Source organism: Diabrotica undecimpunctata, chromosome 4, assembly GCF_040954645.1.
Source record: "Diabrotica undecimpunctata isolate CICGRU chromosome 4, icDiaUnde3, whole genome shotgun sequence".
Lineage (NCBI taxonomy): Eukaryota > Metazoa > Arthropoda > Insecta > Coleoptera > Chrysomelidae > Diabrotica > Diabrotica undecimpunctata.
Genome location: NC_092806.1, coordinates 13,763,447 through 13,783,582, shown reverse-complemented (window position 1 = coordinate 13,783,582; position 20,136 = coordinate 13,763,447). Strand labels below are relative to the sequence as shown.

The 20,136-nt window shown below is 33.5% G+C and overlaps 3 protein-coding genes across 5 annotated transcripts in view; 2 read left to right on the top strand and 1 right to left on the bottom strand.

Moving 5' to 3' along the window:
- LOC140439200 (ATP-dependent helicase brm-like) overlaps positions 1 to 16,163 on the bottom strand; it is a 47,443-nt gene extending 31,280 nt beyond the window's left edge. For all 3 annotated transcript variants that reach the window (XM_072528952.1, XM_072528951.1, XM_072528953.1), the window contains exons 1-2: positions 16,026 to 16,163; positions 10,870 to 11,872 (exon numbers count right to left, since the gene is read on the bottom strand). In XM_072528952.1, coding sequence (XP_072385053.1) covers positions 10,870 to 11,865 — 996 coding nt within the window. In that variant the 5' untranslated portion in view covers positions 11,866 to 11,872; positions 16,026 to 16,163. The remainder of the gene's footprint in view (positions 1 to 10,869; positions 11,873 to 16,025) is intronic.
- On the top strand, positions 1,067 to 10,858 carry LOC140439204 (uncharacterized). The gene is made up of 6 exons (XM_072528956.1): positions 1,067 to 1,300; positions 2,043 to 2,170; positions 8,663 to 8,922; positions 9,207 to 9,312; positions 10,367 to 10,518; positions 10,621 to 10,858. Exons 1-6 carry the CDS (start codon positions 1,241 to 1,243, stop codon positions 10,758 to 10,760), a joined length of 846 nt encoding a protein of 281 aa, XP_072385057.1. The 5' UTR covers positions 1,067 to 1,240; the 3' UTR covers positions 10,761 to 10,858.
- Positions 16,164 to 16,402: 239 nt separating the features above from the next.
- LOC140439202 (uncharacterized) lies at positions 16,403 to 20,110 on the top strand. Its single transcript, XM_072528954.1, has 3 exons — positions 16,403 to 16,692; positions 17,946 to 18,395; positions 19,870 to 20,110. The coding sequence occupies exons 1-3, from the start codon at positions 16,411 to 16,413 to the stop codon at positions 20,035 to 20,037; spliced, it is 900 nt and encodes a 299-aa protein (XP_072385055.1). The 5' UTR covers positions 16,403 to 16,410; the 3' UTR covers positions 20,038 to 20,110.
- The last annotated feature ends 26 nt before the right edge of the window (positions 20,111 to 20,136 follow it).

Sequence of the window (20,136 nt, the reverse complement as noted above, 5' to 3'; positions counted from 1 at the left end):
GCCATATCTCCATCCTTGATTCTGGCTCTTTGATTCCAATATAGATTATTAATAATCTGGATGCTCTTAGTGACAAATGCTTAAAGGTGTAATATTTCTATAAGTTTGTCATGTTTGATGATGTCGAACGTTTACTGATAGTCAAAACAGTAGACATAAACATAAAACCGCATAAAAAGCCGAACTGTGTTTTATCTATAATTTGTTCTAATTTTGTTCGTATTCTGGAATGAATAATATGCTAATAAACTAAAACACAGACTGATCAAAATTTATGTCTGTCCTCAGCTGTTAGATACAGTAAAACATATAAGCTGAAAGCACCAACATGAAACCGATTTAAAATATTGGAAATATAAATACAGAAACTAGTGTTAAAGATTTCTTTAACAGCTCTTAAGACTAATACTGAAGTATTGAAAATAGTCAAGAAGAATAATTAGTTATTAAAAAAATTAGATAGAATGTTAGAAATCATCTTATTTGAGTTATATAACTTAACGTTCGATTTATTTACATTATTTCTTTATTGCTTATACAATTGCTACAAGATTTTATAAAATACAGCTTTTACTCATTCAATAACAAAAATCAGGTTTATATTGGCGCGTGTTTATATATGTATTCTAGAACTATCTAGAAACTTCACTACAGACCCATCAACTGGTAACTCACTATAAGTTTCGAGAAATTTTACAGTTTAGACCGTTCCATGCTACAATATTGGGAGGAAATAGATATAATACTACAGCTTATTCCCACACAGAGAGTCGAAGGAGTATAGGAAAAAATAGATATCTTGGATGAAACGAGTTAAAGAATAAACACCGGGAAATTTTGTAGATTCCTCAAGACACTAAACGTCTTTTAAGATGACCGAATGATTCCAAAAATATATCATTAAATTTGGAGGAGAAATATTATGTTTTCCAGTAGATACTGAAACTTGAAGAAGTTGATATACCGGTTCTAAAAATATGGTACAATTCAACCAGGGATAATATTATATAAGTTGAAGGATGTGCTTCCTGAATTACTTTGTAAATTTCTTTATTTATTTCCAATTTATAGTATTTTCAAAAAGCATAAAAAATTTTAAACATTTTTTTGTATCTCCCTGTACAAAAGCTGAAAGTGAATAATTCGAATCTACACCAAGGCTATTAATTTTTACAATTATTCCGTTCTGTCTCAACATTTGTATTTGACAACATTAATAGGTATCTAGTCGTTAGATGTTATGGACTCTGTACAAGAATATTACGATTTTGTGTTGCCCTTGATAAAGGAAGCGGGAAAGGTAAGTTCCTTTTTACTGTTAATAATATGTTAATATTTCAAATATTTTTTTAAATGCATAGTTGAAACATATGTTACTTAAACGAACTTATTTAATTTAACTAAAAAATTTTTAAGATAATTATTATAATTCCCTTTATCTATTTTATTTAATGTCAATAATTTAATATTTTTAATTGCAATATAATCATATAATTATAAGCGCCATATTATAATCTTTTCCAGGTGCATGAGTTCTCTGTAATTTATTTACACATAATTATTACTGTCTTTATTATTATAAGTGTCTTTACAGCGTTGGTTATCCATTTCCAACTCTTTCTTTTTCTATATTTTCTCCTCCAGTTCCTTATTTTTATTATTTTTATGTTCTCTTCTATATGGTCCCATCATTTTTTTCCTGAGTCTTCCTCTGTTTCTTGGCTTTAGTGGAACCCAATTCGTGATTATTTTACGCATTTATTATTATTTATTTATTATAACAAAATAGCTGCATAGAGACATTTAAACAAATATTAGTATTTCCCATTCCCAAATTATTAAAACTTTTGGGAGTTGTACAATTAATGGAAAATTAAATATAAATTCCTTATTTCTCAATTTAATTCAATTGGTTTTTTATTATCACCAGAAAAATCAAATATAGTGTTTTTTACAAGGCATAATACACCACCATTATCTCACCCATAATAAAACCTTTAACATTAGTTCGGTATATAATTTGATTATCATTCTATTTACAGGTGCTTTTGCATGCCAAAAATTACAAAATAGAAACCAAAGGTGAAATTTACGATGAGGTGACAGAATATGACAGAAGAATTGAAGAGGTTCTTATTAAAAAGATCAAGGAACGGTGGCCTTCACATAGGTATAGTAGTTATCTTTATACATTTCTATAAATTAAGTTGAATTAAATAAAAATAACTAAAATATGCGTGACGTACTTTGGGAGAAAATGTTGATTATATTAAATTAATTCATGTTTACAATCTTAAGTGTATACATGATTAAAACGAACCACAAGCAAGTGCTAAACATACTTTTAATTGATTAACGATTTGCATTTATTCTCATAGTTTCAATTTATTTCTAAATTAATACGCACACAGACACAACTCTAATACGAAGATAAAAATTGAATGGATTGACTATTAACAGCAAATTAAGATTAAATTGAAAACACTCCGTTGTATAGTTTTCTCAGAATATAATGAAAAGTTTTACTTAATTACAATTAATGATACGTTTAAAATTTGTTGGCCACCTTTTGGTAGCAGAAAGAAGTTCCGAAGTCTTTCATAGGTGTCTTCAGTTGCTATAACATCTATATGTATCAATTTTCAATAGCTTCCATTGTAAACACATTATTTGGGAAATAAAGATCAGTATGAAGTCATTAAGAGAAGCGAATCAGTTTTAATCCCCATTGTCCACGCAAAGCAAACATGTCTTTTGGCATGAATCTATGGACCAGTGAATGACAATGGAGTGTGGAGAAGACGATAAATGTATGTAATGCGGATGGAACAAAACGACCTAGCTAGAAAAACGCTCCTTGATAGACCTATTGGTAAGAGAACAAGGTTCCTCTATAACATCGATGAAGGCATAAGAAATATGGGAATACGTGCTTGGCGGATAAAGGCAATGGATAGGGACGACTGGAGAGAAATTCTTGAGGAGGCTAGGACCCACGTAGGGTTGTAAAGCCAGAATGATGATGATGATATGGCATCCAATGAACGTACGGGGCTAAAACATGGTCTCCCAAAATGGCTGAAATGTGGACATGCGACATGTGACAGCGTTATTTCATCGGTTGATCATGTGGAAAGGAAGTGTTATGTAGAGTTGTAACCGAACGTAAAATGCTACAAACAACTTACAAAAAAGTTTACTACTTGGGGCATATAATGGGAGATGATAAATCGGAATCAAACATTCGTGGACGTGGGATATAAGGGTCTAGTACGGAAATTGAAATGCAGGTGAAATTTTACACACAAATCAAAGTCTACACGCTGGAAGCGTATGACACTTATTTAGACCCAGAAGAAGAACCAATACTTATTAACTGTTGCTGTCTATCTGTTCACTCCATTCATTAAATGCATTATAGATAATGTATACTTTCATTTTACCTGTTAGTTAATAGGTAGTAACAACAATTACTGATCAAACAACCGATGAAAAACAGCAGCATCCGGGTAAAATATAAATCGAGTAATTATTTATTATAGTATTAGTATTAAAGTGTATACATTACAAGTTTACAAGTATTCTTTCGTGATCTTACACTGGTTTTAGACATTGAATTATCATTATTATAATTATTTAAGTTAGTGACAAATTGTTGATAATAAACGACTGTTAGCATCTGCATTTAAACAGGTACGACTATGATTTCATCATTTTTACAACCTTGTAACGCATAATTATCTACATACAGAGTGATTCTTTAAACAAGAGATATGTGATCTATTCTGAAGTAAATCTGACTTAAATTATTGAAACATGAAAAAATTATAAATAATGTACTTAAATATCCACTAAATTGGAGAAAAGTGCAGGGAGAACAACTATTAGAACGTAGAATTAAGACTTTTATGTTATGGAAATCCATTATTAAATAAAATAAAAAAATAAAATAACTCCTGAAAAATTTCCACTGTATGTATTAAACATGCTTTAACACATGTATCATGTATAATGTATACGATATGTGCTCAAACATATCACGATATAACTCAAACATATGCAGTATTATACATATGTAGTTGATATGTTTGACAGATTGTAACTTCTGTCGGTATTAAGCTACAACCAACTTAATTTGTTGAGTGGAAATTATACAAATATTATAAATGAAGAAAATGATCATACTAATAGTTCGGCTAAATAAGATTTCTATACACTATACAAAGAAAACAAAGTAGCTATTAAATGTGGAAATAAAGCTTACAATCCATTTAAGACGACAAAAGGACTTCTACAAGGCTGTGCTACGTCCCCTACTCTGTTTAAAATATTCTTGGAAAAGACACTCAAACCATGGAGGAGAAAGTGCGAAGGAATGGGCATACCAGTAAGAGACGAATACCTATACACCTTAAGTTTTGCCGACGATCAAGTAGTCATCGCACAAGATGAAGAAGATCTCAGCTTTATGCTCAGAAAACTAGAAGAAGAATATAAAAACAACGGAATGGAAATAAACTTAGAGAAAACCGAATACCTAACAACAGAAAACAAGGATATGAGAAACCTAGAGATAGACGAGGGAAGACAAATAAATGGAACAGATAAATTCAAGTATTTACGAACCATAATATCGAACCAGGGAACAACAGAAGAAGATATAAACAACAGACTGAGACAAACAAGAAACTGTATAAGACAACTAAACTCAGTGTTGTGGGATAAGAACATTACGATAAAGACAAAAAAGAGAATATATAATACCCTGACAAGAAGTATCCTGACATATGGGTCCGAAAACTGGACAATAAACAAGAGAAATAGAGGTAGAATAAGAGCAGTAGAAATGGAGTTCCTGAGGAGAAGCTGTAGACTTACAAAAAGAGACAGAATTGAAAACGCAGAGATTAAGCGGATAATGGGAGTGCAATCAGACATAATCGACTATATAGAGGAGAAGAGACTATCCTGGTACGGCCACGTCAGAAGAGCGGACAGAGGACGCTGGATAAACAAAATCACAGAATGGAGCCCGATTGGAAGAAGAAAGAGAGGAAGACCCCGAAGGTCATTCAGAGATGAAATCGACGAGGCTATGAAAAAAAGAACCCTGCGAGATGGAGACTGGAATGACAGGGAAAATTGGAGAAAACGGTTGAGTGAAGGAAGGCAGTGAAAACTGTGGAAATCCTTAGTAGTAGTAGTAGTAGTAGTAAATAAGATTTCTGTAAAATTTAGTTTACAAAATGCCATTTTTTCGATTTTTTGCTACAAAGCCTAATATTTAGGGTAAAATTACAAACCTCTACCTTCTAAAACAAAAAAAAAGCTTTAAAATGGCGATTACTAAAAGATGTAAAATTAATTTGTTGCTTCGAAAAGTACAAAATAATGAAGATGCGGAATTCTAAGCATATCAAATGAAAGTTTTACACTTAAATTATCAATATGTATAGATAAAAGTGAAAAAAATTACAACGCAAAATTACGGTTTTTTCATACCTGTTCGAAAAGATGACAATTTTTAGACAAATTTGAAAGAAATAGAAAGTTATTCTGAGACGATTAGATAAAAAGTAGGAATTATTTTTTTAATTCGCAGCTAATTTGTTTATAATAATTAAAAAATGTAATTAGTTTCATTTTAAAGATAACGATTTAAAGTTTTATTGTACATTAGAAGAAAACATAAAACAAAAATTAGAATTTTTTGGGAAAAATATATTTTTTTAACTGTCTAAACAAATTACATTGTTTGTTACACGTACTAGTGGAATTGAAAAAAAAAGTTTTAAATGTTTTAGGTCGTTTGTTATGTGAAGGTTTAAATTCAACGGTTTTTAAGTATATTTCAAATGCCTCACATTTGTTGCCATATTCGCCGGAGTACAGATTCTAGGTAACTCGATTTTTTTGCTTTTTTACCCCTCTACGAGGGGGGTTTTGTAGAGAAGCCCGGGGGTAAAAGTAGTAAACTTTTTGACGTGACAACGTCTTAAATTAGGTTGTGGCTCGGAGTCATTCATGAAAAAGTGTAACGCCCGCTCACGTCTGTTACGGTGAGTCACCGAACGAAAGAGAGGCCCGCCGGACCGGCGAATGCCTTGCGTCTCTCTCCCACTCAAACATGATCGGTCCGCTGCGCGCGCAGCACTAGAGAATTAGGCGCGTTGAATCGTCGTCATATCCTCAACAAAATCACTCAAATAGAAATTAGTTAAGTTTAAGTTTACATGTACAATGTTTTAGTAAACAAAATATATTTCTATAGTTAAACTTTGTGCAATTCTTATTTTCATTCAATTCCTTGTTCCTATTGTGCAATTTAATAATATTCATATCAATAAATATTCTACCGAGAAAAAGACGTTGTCACGTAAAATCTTCGCCCGTAAAACCGACTTTACAGGCAACCGATTTTTTTGCATCCTTTTTGGGGTCCCAAAAATAATATTTAATTTTTATAATTAATATAATTTTTATAATAATATAATAATTTTCAAATTCATCTAATTCTATATCTACACAATAGTATGTTTGCATACTTTTGTGGAAGTATATCGGAATTAAAATAACATTTATATTCCCTTAAAATGGCCCTTCGAAGTGCAAGGTACTTGTATAGTCTGCGACAAAGTTTTTTTTTATTTTCTTCTTCTTCTCGTAGCACTACAACACGGGGTGGGTTTTGGCTGACTGCACAACTTGCTTCCATCTTGAACGGTCGTCCATAATAGTTGGGTCAATAGCCCCATTGTTCTTAGATCTGACCATATATTGTCTCTCCATCGCATTTGTGGACGTCCTGAGGGCCTTCTTTCTGTGGGGACTTCCTCCCATATTAATTTGGCAAGGCGGTTATTAGGGAGTCTATGGACATGGCCAGCCCATCTAAGACGTTGGGATTTAATATCTTGGACTAAATCGCTCGCTCTATACATCTGCTTGACCTCAGCATTTGTTCTCATTCGGTATTGGTTGCTATTAATGTCGTGATAAGGCCCAAAGATTCTTCTGAGGATTTTCCTCTCAAAACATCTAAGTTTTATTTCAGTTTCTTTGGTCAGGGTCCACGTCTCATACCCATACATGAGCACCGGTGTAATCACCGTTTTATATTTTTTTTATTTTACTTATGTTTAAAGTTACTGTGTGTTGAAGAAATATCGTATTACAATATATTTGACTTTTTAAATAATTATCGTTAAGTATTTTAAATTATAAACATGGATTTTCATTCAAAATTAGAAGGCAAAGTCTTGTCTGGACAAACGAGGGAGTTAATAGCAAATGTAATTATTTTTATGCAGAGAGAAGCGATGCAAAATAAGCATGTTAAAGATTTTAAAAAAGTTCAAGAGCGTGCTTCCTTAGCAACGGGAGTAAGTATAGCCACTATAAAACGGACCTCTCGTGAAATGAAAAATATAGAAGAAGGTGCTTCTACATCATTTTCGACGATTAACAAAAGAATGAGATCTGCCCCAAAATCCGACTTGGTTTTCCAAAATCCAACCGATTTTGACAAAGGTTTAGTTCGGCGTATAATAAATTATTATGTCACGGAAAAACGAGTTCCTACATTGCGACATATAACAAAAAAAAATAATGAAGACAATATTTATACAGAGTCGCATGAAACTTTGAGAACAGTGATGAGAGATATGGCATTTCGATGGAAGAAAGCGAAGAATAACAGGAAAATCCTAATGGACAAACCCGACAAGTGCTCCGGAGGAAGTTTCTCAAAAATATTAAACAAGATAGGGAAGAAAATCGGCCCATAATTTACATGGATGAAACTTATATTCATTCCTCTCATATCCATGACAGATACTGGGGAGACAATACCACCGAAGGTTTGCACAAGCCAGTGTCCAAAGGGCAAATAAATGTTTCGTCGGTATGTTCCAGGTATAAGATTAACTACTGTTCTTTTATTCTTATACAGTTTACTGTAACGCAAATGTAAAGCTTTCATCTCTGCCAATATTCCTCTTATAAAATTACAGAACGAGACATTTATAGAAGTGTTCGAAAAAACTGCCGCTTCAACATGACTGAATGGTCAATATTAATGAGTCAAATAAAATAGAATTATTAGAAGAATTTTTTTACCAAGTAACAAAAACGAAAAATTTCTGAAGGAAAAATTGAAACGTCAAAATAACATACAATATAGACATATCATAGAAGTTCTATTAATAAATAAAGTCACTCTCTGTCAACTTGTAGTATGGAGAGTACCAACGAGGCGAAGAGACCGAGCGCATTATGTATTATGTATCTCTTTTCCTCCGAATGCGTTCTCACTTACTTTTCTACGCAAGTGGACAAATTTGTCAAGTATCATTAAATTTGACAAGCTGTACACGTGGAGAGACTTTGTCAATAGGCAACCAGTAAAACAGTGACACGCGTTTTGTAAACACGGTTTTTAGTTCATATGTAAACTAAAATGAAACTTGTTTAGTAATCCCTGGAAGGGGCAAAGTTTCCCCGGTTTACGGTATTGCAAATTAGCGACCTTCAAAGCGTAATTTAGGCCGATTTGCATGATAATTAAAACGAAACAAGAATTACAATTTAATATTTTTGTTAAAAGAGTTTGTTTGCAATGTTTGCATCCCCTGTCTACTCCTAAACGATTTATTATTTTCAGTTTCATTGGAGAAGAAGAATCACACGTGAACGGCATAGGAACATTAACGGATAACCCAACATGGATCATAGATCCGATAGATGGCACTGCAAACTTCGTAAGAAACTTAAAGGATTCCTGCGTTTCAGTAGGATTAGTGATAAACAAAGTACAAACAATGGGAATAGTATTCAATCCCTTTTTAAATGAATTGTATTCGGCTATTAAGGACCAGGGAGCATATCTCAATGGAAAACGAATATATGTCAGCAAAGAAACAGGTAAGCGATATTTTGTTAATAAGGGAACAAAGCAAAAGTTGAAAATCGATGTCAAGACCCGCTATTCTATGACGCTACCCGTGACGACGCCATCTTGTGGCGCTGTTCCGTGACGGTCGCCTCAGCATTTTACTGTAGAAAAAAAGTAATAAAACGTCAGTATAGAAGCTTCAGAACAATACCTGAAAGAAGTTTGAACAGTACTCTATAAACATTGCGTTTTGAGCGTTGGACTACCAACCGGTATCTACTTAATTTTTTTTTAATTAACTGCTATGTTTTAGATATAATGAAGGCAATATTTAACTACGAACTCTCCTTAGCAAGAAATCCCAAATACTATGAACTATACATGTACAGATTGAAATATCTAATCCAAATTATCAATGGGTGAGTATAATATACTAATATAATTTTGCATTAATTAGTAAAAATAAGGTAATAATTGTCCAGTAAAAGCGAAAAGTAGCTTTTTGCGCTTTTACTAAATTTGATAATATTGTACATAATTCAGTCCTTCTGTGACCGACAAGCGGAAGAGATCGAGCTCCTAACATTAAATTCACTGCAGTATTGTCAAGTTTTTAAATATTTCTTTAAAGTGGAACAGGTACATTTTTGAATTAAAATGAAAAGTTCAATGAAAAACACTGACAATAAATACGCGGTACTGCTATTCTTTGACGTCCGGAATGCTTTCAATGACTTAACATGGACAGAAGTAATTAGGGCTCAGCGAAGGAAAAGTATACAGGTCTCTTAATGAATGTGGTCTAGGATTATGTTTCAGAGAAGAAAATCGTGGAAGAAAAAAGTGTAACAGACTTCACTCTTCGCTATGAGAAAAAAGAATGAAATATTCAGCCCAATATGGCAAGAGGAATAGAGACGGAGATTATAGTGCAGTGAAGTTGCTGATTCCGAACTTGAAAACAATTTAGACATTAGCATCGGCATCTAGATTACTTCCTAAGGCATATCCTTTTACTTAAGAACACAACATTTACTTAAGAACTGAATAGTTTTTACCTTATAATTTGGCCATATTGTTCTGGAATGTGAATGAATTTTGGTTATTTTAAAATAACACTAACATTTTTATTCAAATTAACAGTAAGAATCATTATTATTATTAATTATATAAGTTATTTTGGTATTTTGTCAGCTTCTCCGGTAAAAGTTTCAAATATCCAACTACTTTTTGTGAGTTTTTATACTTTTTTGGGTTTTTAACATTTTTATTAGTTACTAGCTCTAAAAAAAATTAATTAAAGAGACAACTCTAAAGAGAAAGAAGAAGCATACACAATACAATTTAAATTTAAAAAACATAACACAAAAAAAATAGTAAAGTCGTAAAAAAATGCTAATTAAAATCAACATTACGATTTATAAATACTGATTCGCAGATAATCTTAGAGGGTAACTAATTATTTCTTTTCAGTTTTCGCTCATTGGGTTCAGCAGTGATGGGTCTGTGCTATGTAGCTTCAGGCAGACTAGATGCTTACCAGTGTGATGGATTATATCCTTGGGATGCAGCGGCTGGAGTTCTTATAGTTAGGGAAGCTGGAGGTACAGTTTGTGACTCTAAAGGTAATAATCCTTCCAGAATATGAATAAAATGTAGAGGAATAAAGTAAAGAATTAATAGGTCTCTAAAATAAGTATTTTCATGGCAATTCAAACATGTTTTAGGTTGTGAATTCAAGCTGATGGATCCGAATTTTTTGGCAACATCGACAAAAGAGTTGTCAGACAAATTCATGGAGATTGAACGGAAAGCTGATGACGAACGTTTAAGGGACATGAAAAATGGTACTAAATTTCATCCTTAATGTTTATATATTTTAGAAACTAAATGATTTTTTTTGTAGTTGTTAGAACAAAAATGTACAGTGAAACTTTTTTATAATAAACTATTTTTTTACTGTAACTCTTTCTTACCTGTCTGTGCTGAGGATGACCAAGAGAAACGGGAGGAGGATGCGAAGGATAATTCTGTTGTGGACCATTTCCTCCATGTGAAGATCCCATTAGTGACATATCATGTGGTCCATGATGACTTTGTAATAAGCCACCAGATTGTATTGGAGGTCCAGGGTGGCCATGAGGCCCAGCAGGTGGTGCTCCATGATGGGAAGGTACATGAGAAGGTCCATCTGAAGGTCCCCCACTTGGTGAACCATGTGATTGTCCTCCAGATGGTCCATGTGATGATACGTTAGGTACTCCATGTGTAGAACCTCCTGGGGGTCCATGATGTCCCAAAGATTGACCATGTGGCCCTACGGAAGGGCCGTGGGATCCTCCAAGTTGACCATGGGGTCCTCCAGATTGTCCATGAGATACACCATGAGGTCCAACAGGAGAACAATGAGGACCACTAGGTGGTCCATGTGAAACAGATTGCCCATGGGGACCACCCCCTTGGCCATGGGGACCACCCCCTTGGCCATGGGGACCACCCCCTTGGCCATGTGGACCACCTCCTTGGCCATGTGGACCACCTCCTTGGCCATGTGGCCCACCTCCTTGGCCATGTGGACCACCTCCTTGGCCATGAAGACTATTTGAAGGTACATATGAACCACCGGGTGGACCATGTAGTCCTCCAGGTGGTCCGTGTGGAGGTCCATGAGGAGGGCCAACAGGTGATCCGGGAGGCCCAGGTGGATGACCACTATGAGGATGATGTGGTGGTCCATGAGGTGACATATGAGGTGGTAAAGCGTGGGTTGAATTTGACATTGAAGTAGGAGGCATTGAGTGACCCGATGCAGACATTGGAGGTAAACCATGTGGACCATTCATGTGGCCCATTGGTGACTGATAAGGGCTGTGGGGTGAGTGAGGAGGGACAGGACTTTGTACGGGAGGCCCCATGGGGCTTGGAGCTTGTGGTGGTGGCATGGGACTATTCTGTGGAGATGGACTTGTCATTATTTATCTGGAAAAAAGAAAATAAAGTTAAAATTATGAATAAAAGTAAAAAACACGTACATTACAAAAATTGTTGAATATATATCAAATGTAACAACATAGATCATGGTTACACAAGAACTACTTAATTCATTTTACACAAGATTGTTTGACAAGAAATGACTTTAGTAACAACTAAAATTTTACATTTTCAGTTTTCAAATTGTCTTCTTCTTCTTCCTTTATTGGGTAATATCCCAGGGGATAATTTGCCCAGCCAATTCAGGGGGGATATTCTCAACTTGCTCTAGACAATCGAATATCCCCATATAAAACTAAATTGAAATTATTTTATATTGAATGAACACTATGTTGAAACTTCTTCTTGGGCCAGACAGTTAGTATAGGAAAGACAATTCAACACAGGATAAAACTTTTCTCGCTTGGGTGTAGCAACCAGTCTTTTTCTACATAATCTTTTCTTTTCTTTAAAATAAAATTGTCTTTAAAATAAAAATTATTAAAACATTTAACCTGTAAATATTGGCGCTAGGTGAAAACAACAATTTGACAGTTGACTTACGTGACCTCGATCTTGTAGAAAAATGACCATATTTTGAGTGAAATTCTGAGAGGTGTTGGTGTACCCAAGTGTTGTTGTTTTCAAGAGATCGAGAAAATAATATTGTAAGAAACCAAAATTGAGTAGGTATATAACATATAACTATGATCTATTCAAAAATTGTATAAAATCGTTGTCAATGTCTACCCAGGTACCGATATTCATATACAGATCATAATCTAATTTGTTCTGCAATTAGTATTAGACTAAAAAGGGTCTGGAAAACTGAGAAATCCTCTGCAATATTAATGGATGCATTCCAAGATTCATGCACTTGTTGCCATAAGGGATGAAGTTGAGCATTTTTAAAAATTGCCGCTGCGTTAAATGACTCAACCATACACGCCTGTAATTTTGACCTGCAACAGGTCCTGTACGTTCCAACAGATCCGACAAATCCGGTTCTATTTTATAAAACGAAACTTGCTACCTATAATTTTATGATTTTCAATACTGAAAATACACTCGCGATCATAAAATCCGGGTCACTTTGAAAATCACCTATATTTCATTTTTAACGAGCTTTATCGTAAATAATAATAACACAAATACAAACTAATGCATGTTTCTGAGAATTGTTGCGGTTTCCTTTGTAACAAAGAATTCCAATAGTGCCGATTTCGCGGTAAAGTGCACACTTCCCAAAATGAACGCTACCTGTAACTCCGCTTGTTTTAAATGTCTCGTTTGTACTTCGACTTTCTGTTCAAATGCAACGGACAAACGTTTATTATTGCCACGATTAGTGTTTATTAGTGCCATTATTAGTGTTTATTTTTTGACAAAAATGCCTTTGACTGTTGTTAAAACGGCACAAATTGTTGCACTTGAGGAAGACGGTCACACTCAACGGCAAGTCGCAAGAACTGTTGGCGTAAGCCTTTCTACGGTTCAACGAGTGCTTCAACGTTTTCAGGAGGCAAGTTTGCTAACCAGGCGACCTGGCTCTGGACGAAGAAGAACGACCAAGGCACTAGATGACCGTTTCCTTGTGTGTTCAGGCTTTAAGAAACCGGACCTCAACTGCGGTTATGCATCAAAATCGTCTAGAGGAAGTACGAAATCGCAATTATAGTATTGCAACAGTCAGAAGAAGACTTCGTTCTTCTTGACTATCTTCTCGGGTAATGGCTAGAGGACCGCCACTTCGCCGGGTGCCTCGAGTTGCACGAAGAGCTTTTGCTCGACAATACGCGCATTGGGGAATTAACGATTGTAGCAAAGTGTTATTCTCAGATGAATCCCGTTTCTGCCTAACTGGATCCAATGGACGTGTAAGAGTTTGGAGGAGAACCGGTGAACGATTTTCACAAGCTTGCATTGCTCCAAGGATGCCATTTGGTGGAGGCTCGGTCATGGCTTGGGGAGGTATATCTTCCGACTTCCACACAGAATTACCCTTCATCGAAAATGGGTCCCTAACTGCACGAAGGTACATTACGGAGATTCCGGAAGAACATGTTATGACCAAAATGGCAGGGCTTGGAGAAAACGCCGTTTTTATGCAGGACAACGTGCGACCGCACGTTGCCAGGATCAGTATGTAATACTTGGACGAAGTTGGAATTACGAGGGTACCCTGGCCAGCTGGGTCTCCGGACCTGAATCCCATCGAACATCTCTAGGACGATTTGAAAAAACGTATTCAAACCCATACACTTTATCCTAACAACGCACAGGAGCTTAAGGATCTGTTAGTGAGAAAGTGGAATAACATACCACAACATGTAATCCGGAGAAAAATTGAGAGTATGCCCCGTCATCTGCAAGAGGTTATTAGAGCAAGGGGAGGCAATACACGATATTGGTCATTGAAATTTCACTGATTTTTTACCACGTTTTGTATTTTCCATTTTTTTTCGTATGTCTGTTTTATCAACAATTTGATTTGTTTTCTGTTTTTTTCAATAAAAGCAATAAAAAACCATTTTTTTTTCAAAACAAACATTGATGACAAATAAAAAATACATTAGCCAAAAAAAAAGGTTATTACTGCACCAGAGGCAAAAATATTTAAAAAACTTGAAATTTTCAAGATGACCCGGATTTTATGATCGCGAGTGTAATACTGGTAAAAATGTTTGATGTGGACTCAGATTGAGGATGGACGTGGGCCCTCAGAAGTAGCGTCTTGCTTGTTTCACCATTTTAGGAGCCTCTCCCAAACATTTAAAAGTGTTGTGAAAGACATTTGTTGCTGCCATGTTTCTGTATGCTGTTCAGGCTTTACCTATTGAAGTAATCGATCAAAAATTTCTTATCTTTGGTCACAGTCAAATGGAATGTGACTCAATGCATGCTAGAATAGAAACCGCGGCCAAAAATATCCCTGAATACTTGTCGCATAACTACTGCACTGGGTAACTACTGCAAAGAACGCAAAACTAAATGCTCCAAAATATGAAGTTTATACAACACCTGACCTTACCTTTATTTATTGGAAACTTCTTGCAAAACTTATAATGGTTAATCAAAACAAAGCTGAAGATGGAACTGTGATTAATTGGCGTGATATTAAGTGGATTCGTTATGAAAAAGGTACCTTTTGTGACGCACGTTAAAACCTATTTAGATGAAGAAGTTTATTCAGAAAATATTGATTGCTCCCCGTAGGGGTCGAAGAGTTACGTCCACCATGGAAAATTGTTTAAAGCCTTTGTTTGAAGAAAAAAGAAAAATATCGACTGCAAAACTTCAAAACTTAAAAAAGAAATCAGTAATGCCGCAAATTTTCCCGACGATTGCAGAGCCTTTTATAGAGACTTAATTGGAGATCCAAATATTAAGGACGAGACGGTATTACCCGATATACATGACTAGGAAGAGCAAGATTTTTTTTTAAATATTTATTTTACAAGAAGTTTACACCGTTGTTTATTTATTACTTATTTTTATAAATTTTACTGTAGTTGTAATATTGTAGATAACCAGTATTCATTTTTCAATTTAAAATAAAGTTAAGTTCCAAATGTATGTACTACTAGCTACGTGCATTTTATTACGAAAAATCCCCAGACGAATAATTTAAAGAACTATTTATCACTCTTATATCTAAAGTGTTTGTCAGTATTACTACCCAAGATTTTATAGAGAAACAATAATTCGATTTGAAAGACCTCATTTGATCTACAGAGTTAAACTTAGAATTTCGTGTAATCGAAAACGACGATTTTGTAGTTAGCTAATTTTTGGAACCAGACCATCGATTTGATTTGTTAAATAATATCTACATCTTCCATAATCTACCTTACAAAAATTTTCATTTTATGGGTCACCATGTATAAATACTAACAGTCAAATTAGGCAACCAACATATCCTAGCTGACGGAATGACATAAATATTACATTGATTTATAGCTCCACTCAATTTAAGCGGCCGATTTTATTGCAGGTTACCTTCTAAGAGAACTGTCAAAATATCTTAAGGAATGCACTTAACGTACAATTTAATTTAAAACATTGTTATATAAATATTGTTATAGTAAAATTAATTTCTGAATGTATTGTGACCTTTGTTGATCTAAATCAAATTTATAAGTTTAAAACAAAGGATTTTTACCTTATCCGGATATGACTGAAGCCGGCGGTGTCTTATCGGGACAAATTCGACCGCATTTGTTTATATTATTAAAAATATGTATTCATTTTTGCACTTTATTTAATAAAACACAACACTCGCCATTTTCTAATCTAACCCCTGCTCTTCCCTGCACCCCGAATTAATTTGTTTTGATTAATATTTTTCTCTTTTCATTTTATAAGTATAGAAAGAGAAAAACGATAAAATTGCACGACGCTTGCTCCTGATTGGCTTTTGTTTTAATAACACGTTTTTATTTTAAATTTTGTGATAGGTGGTACAGAAAATTACTACATGGAATATAATAAGCATCAACAACTGTCTTGTTTTGATTGTAAGAGACGGTTGGGTATTTATATTTAAAATGGTTCGCCCTGAAGTTTTGCAAGAGATTAAAAATAATATTCTTAAATATGAATATCCTTTGGCCAACACCATGACTGATGAGGAATTAGCTGATATATTCAAAGCTTCTAACAGGCCCTTTTTAATGGCTTGGATGATAAAACTTTTGGGAATTTATGATGAAGCTACTGTTACTTTAGATAATCCGCAGCTTTTAGGTCAAATGATATATGAGAATGGATTTTGTACAAAAGATCAAGCAGATTCTTTTATGTTCGGATATATGGCTCCCACCGGCCAGGTAAGTTTCTTTAACCTAACAAAACAATTAACTATTTTCCAACAAAAACTCATTGCCCATCAATTTTTCTTAGTTGCCAATTTAAGACATTTTGTTCAAGATTTATGCATAATTTTACATAATGCAAAAAAGTTAGGTATGTGTTAGACTATGTCTAATAATTCAATTCAATTTTAATTTCATATTTTGAATAGGTAGATACCAAATTGCAACTGAATTCTTTATTCTTTTATAGTGACCCATAGCTCTTTGTAGTCTCCCAATACTTGGAAATTGAAGTAATTTTCTTTTTAAGAAATTTCTTTCTACTATAAATATTTATGAGACTCTAAACAAGTTCTTGAGAGTTCAAAAAAAGAGAAAATAATAAAGATCCACCAGATATGGGACAAAAATAATGTTTTATATGAAACAATATCTGACTATTATCAAACCCAGGTTGGGACATAATGCGGAAGCAATAGTGGTAAAAAGAATTAAACTCACAAATGAAAGCAAGGGCTGTGTCCTACACAAGTGATAGTAGTGACCTTTACAGGGAAGACTTTCTAAAACCATAATTATTGAAAAAATGATATATTAAGTAGATCAATACATTCCCAATGTACGAAGTGTTTGAGATATGGCTCGATTAGCACACAATGCAGAGTGAAGAAAAGGTGTTCAAATTGTGGGAAAGATGTATAGATAAGCTAATAGTATAGCGTGGATTCTCTTGAAAATAGAAGTTCTGAGACAGAAGACGAATTTTTAAATTATTCTCATTTTTTTGGTATGGTAAAAATTAAATTATCCAGTTTAATTGAAGATAACTTTATTATTTATACAATAATTGCCATAATGTTTTCATCACAATACGTTCTACATGTACATAGTTATACTTTTTTACAACAAATACGTAATTTGGAAAATTGTATCCATCTAAAAAATTCTTTTACAAATTTAGCTTACACTCTGTAAACTTGTTGCAAAGAGTGTACCACCGAGGCGAGAAGACATAGCTGTATGTATCTCTTTTCTTCTGAATGCATTCTCACTTAGTTTTCTACACTGATGGCAAAATCTTAACTATTCAAATGGCATCGTCCTTTTTGGTGAAATATTTCGATGTTTTCTGGTGAAGCTTCTTTCGTCTTTTCTGAGTGGTGACACAATGTCAGTAAACCAAAATTTTTAGGACTTACTAACAAATTGTACAAAAATTTATAAGTAATGGTTTTCCGTATGTTATTTATATTTTTCATAATTTTTAGTTTGAAATTCTGCAGAAAATGTTCATTTATATCAATATAATCAAAAAACCTAAACCTGAGTTGGATTTTAAAGACATTACATTGCTCGAAATAGATGATCTTTTTAAAAAGAATCTAAATCTGTTCCCTCAGTATGGTGAAATTAAAATTTTAACTCAAGAAAAAAACGTGACAGCAGCTACCGAACTAGAAAGCGTTAAATCTGTGCCTGAAGGTCAACAAAACAATGTTAAAAATCAAGAATCTGCAGTAGATCCATTCGAAACGTCAAATAATGTTGATATTACTAAGTGTTTAGCAGACGTGCAGTTGCATTTGCCTATTTTAAAAAAAGTTGCTAAAGAGTGTCAGAAAGATGATGATATAAGTAGCGATATATTGTTACAAAGAAACGATGAAGTTGAGAAAGTTGTCGAAAAATGTGGTAGTGATTTAAGAAGAATTAATCAGGTTAGTATAATTTGACTTGTGGTCTACATATTTTTGTTAGATTGGAAGTTTAGTTGACTTTTGTCATCATGACATCTATATCGTGTTAATTTTTTAGTGGTATACCAACTAACCTACCTACCTACCTATGTCTTAATATTAATGTTGTTAATCTTTGCATCTGATGTTGACAAGAATTCCATTTATCGCTATTGCAGCTGACTCATCTTCCATTGCTTTATGGAAAATATATTCTAATTATGAATTTAGTAGCATTATCTAGAGAATACATAAATGTCATACACCCTTCTGAATACTTATTTCCTCTGATAGTGAGCCTGCGAGTTTAGTCTTGGCGTTTTCATATGTCAATAAATGTGAGGTGTGTGCTAAATAATAACTATAGCGAGATTTCGATCAGATACTGTACTGTGGTACGGTGGAATGGCCCCCAAAATATCCAGGTCTACCTCCACTGGACTATTTTGGGTATATCAAGAATATATACAATGAAGAACCCACAACACACGATAATATATGATTTTTTTATACACATTTGGAATTTTATTTACGGAACATAGGATTTTTAATACAATTACTAAGATTCCCTGATTTGCAATTAACCAGTGTAAATTTCTATATAACGTAGAGATGTTCTATAACTAATTTATTTGTTCCACTGGATTGCTTCTCCTCTGCGGTTTGTACTAGCGTATGTGGCACGCCGACAGTGTTGCTTCGTCTACCGATTTTTCCTGAAAGTCCGGTTTTGTGCAGATAATAAATAATGTTTTACTAACATCAATTTTGTTTGTGTTCATTAGGCATTATTTGAATTATTAAATTTATACTTAAATACATTTATTATTCGAAATATTGTTTATAATTTTAAATTAAAAAGTGTGTATTATTATTATTTTATTTTTGAAATTAATTTTTATTTTTAGAAATCTACTTTTTTTTCAAGTCGTTTTGGCAATAAAACAACCATTTTTTTAGTTAAATAATGTTTTTAATTTCATATCTACATTTATAAATAAGTAGATTTTCGGCGAATTGACATGCACTCTATAAGCTCATGCTATAAGCATGCACTCATTATAGCTGTGTTCCGTTTGTACACTTACACTGGCAGCATCGCGGCATGAATTGAGACTCCAGTTGAACAAATGAATTAATTATAAAACATCGCGACGTTATATTGAAATTTACACTGGTTAATTGCAAATCAGAGGATCTGAGTTATTGTATTAAAAATCCTATGTTCCGTAAAAATTTTTCCAAATATGTATGTCCCTGTATATTGTTTGATAAAATGATAGACATGCAGCGTTTGTTTCTAATAAATTCCACAGGAAAGAAAAATAACTTGAAACTTATGATACATTTAACGTGATGCATTAATTTTGGAGAGTAGTATATTTATAATAATATATAGATCGATGCAAAAAAATAGTAATCATATTTAGTACTTAATTGGAACTTGTTTTTTTAGTACTTGAAGGACGTTAAAACAATTCAGGACTTTTTCAACAGCAAGGAGGAATGGTTGGCAAAACCTTCGAATCGAAAACATTCTGAAGCTCATCGTCAAATGTTAAGAGGTCTACATATTGAAGTATCTTATATTTTAAAAATTTTAAACGCAGTAACAAAAAAGTAGTTCTAATTATTATCCCGTTTATTACTATTCTGTTTTTATTTCTATTTTTTTATTAATAAAAATATATTTTTTATTTTTTGTTTTTTTTTATTGTTAAGA

What these genes read in the sequence shown, in the direction of transcription:
- LOC140439202 (XM_072528954.1), top strand. Translation starts at nt 16,411, where the DNA reads ATGGTTCGCCCTGAAGTTTTGCAAGAGATTAAAAATAATATTCTTAAA. An exon ending in ATATGGCTCCCACCGGCCAG is followed by an intron (nt 16,693 to 17,945) that starts GTAAGTTTCTTT and finishes CATAATTTTTAG; the next exon opens with TTTGAAATTCTGCAGAAAAT. An exon ending in ATTTAAGAAGAATTAATCAG is followed by an intron (nt 18,396 to 19,869) that starts GTTAGTATAATT and finishes TTGTTTTTTTAG; the next exon opens with TACTTGAAGGACGTTAAAAC.
- LOC140439204 (XM_072528956.1), top strand. Translation starts at nt 1,241, where the DNA reads ATGGACTCTGTACAAGAATATTACGATTTTGTGTTGCCCTTGATAAAG. An exon ending in ATATGTCAGCAAAGAAACAG is followed by an intron (nt 8,923 to 9,206) that starts GTAAGCGATATT and finishes GCTATGTTTTAG; the next exon opens with ATATAATGAAGGCAATATTT. An exon ending in CTAATCCAAATTATCAATGG is followed by an intron (nt 9,313 to 10,366) that starts GTGAGTATAATA and finishes ATTTCTTTTCAG; the next exon opens with TTTTCGCTCATTGGGTTCAG.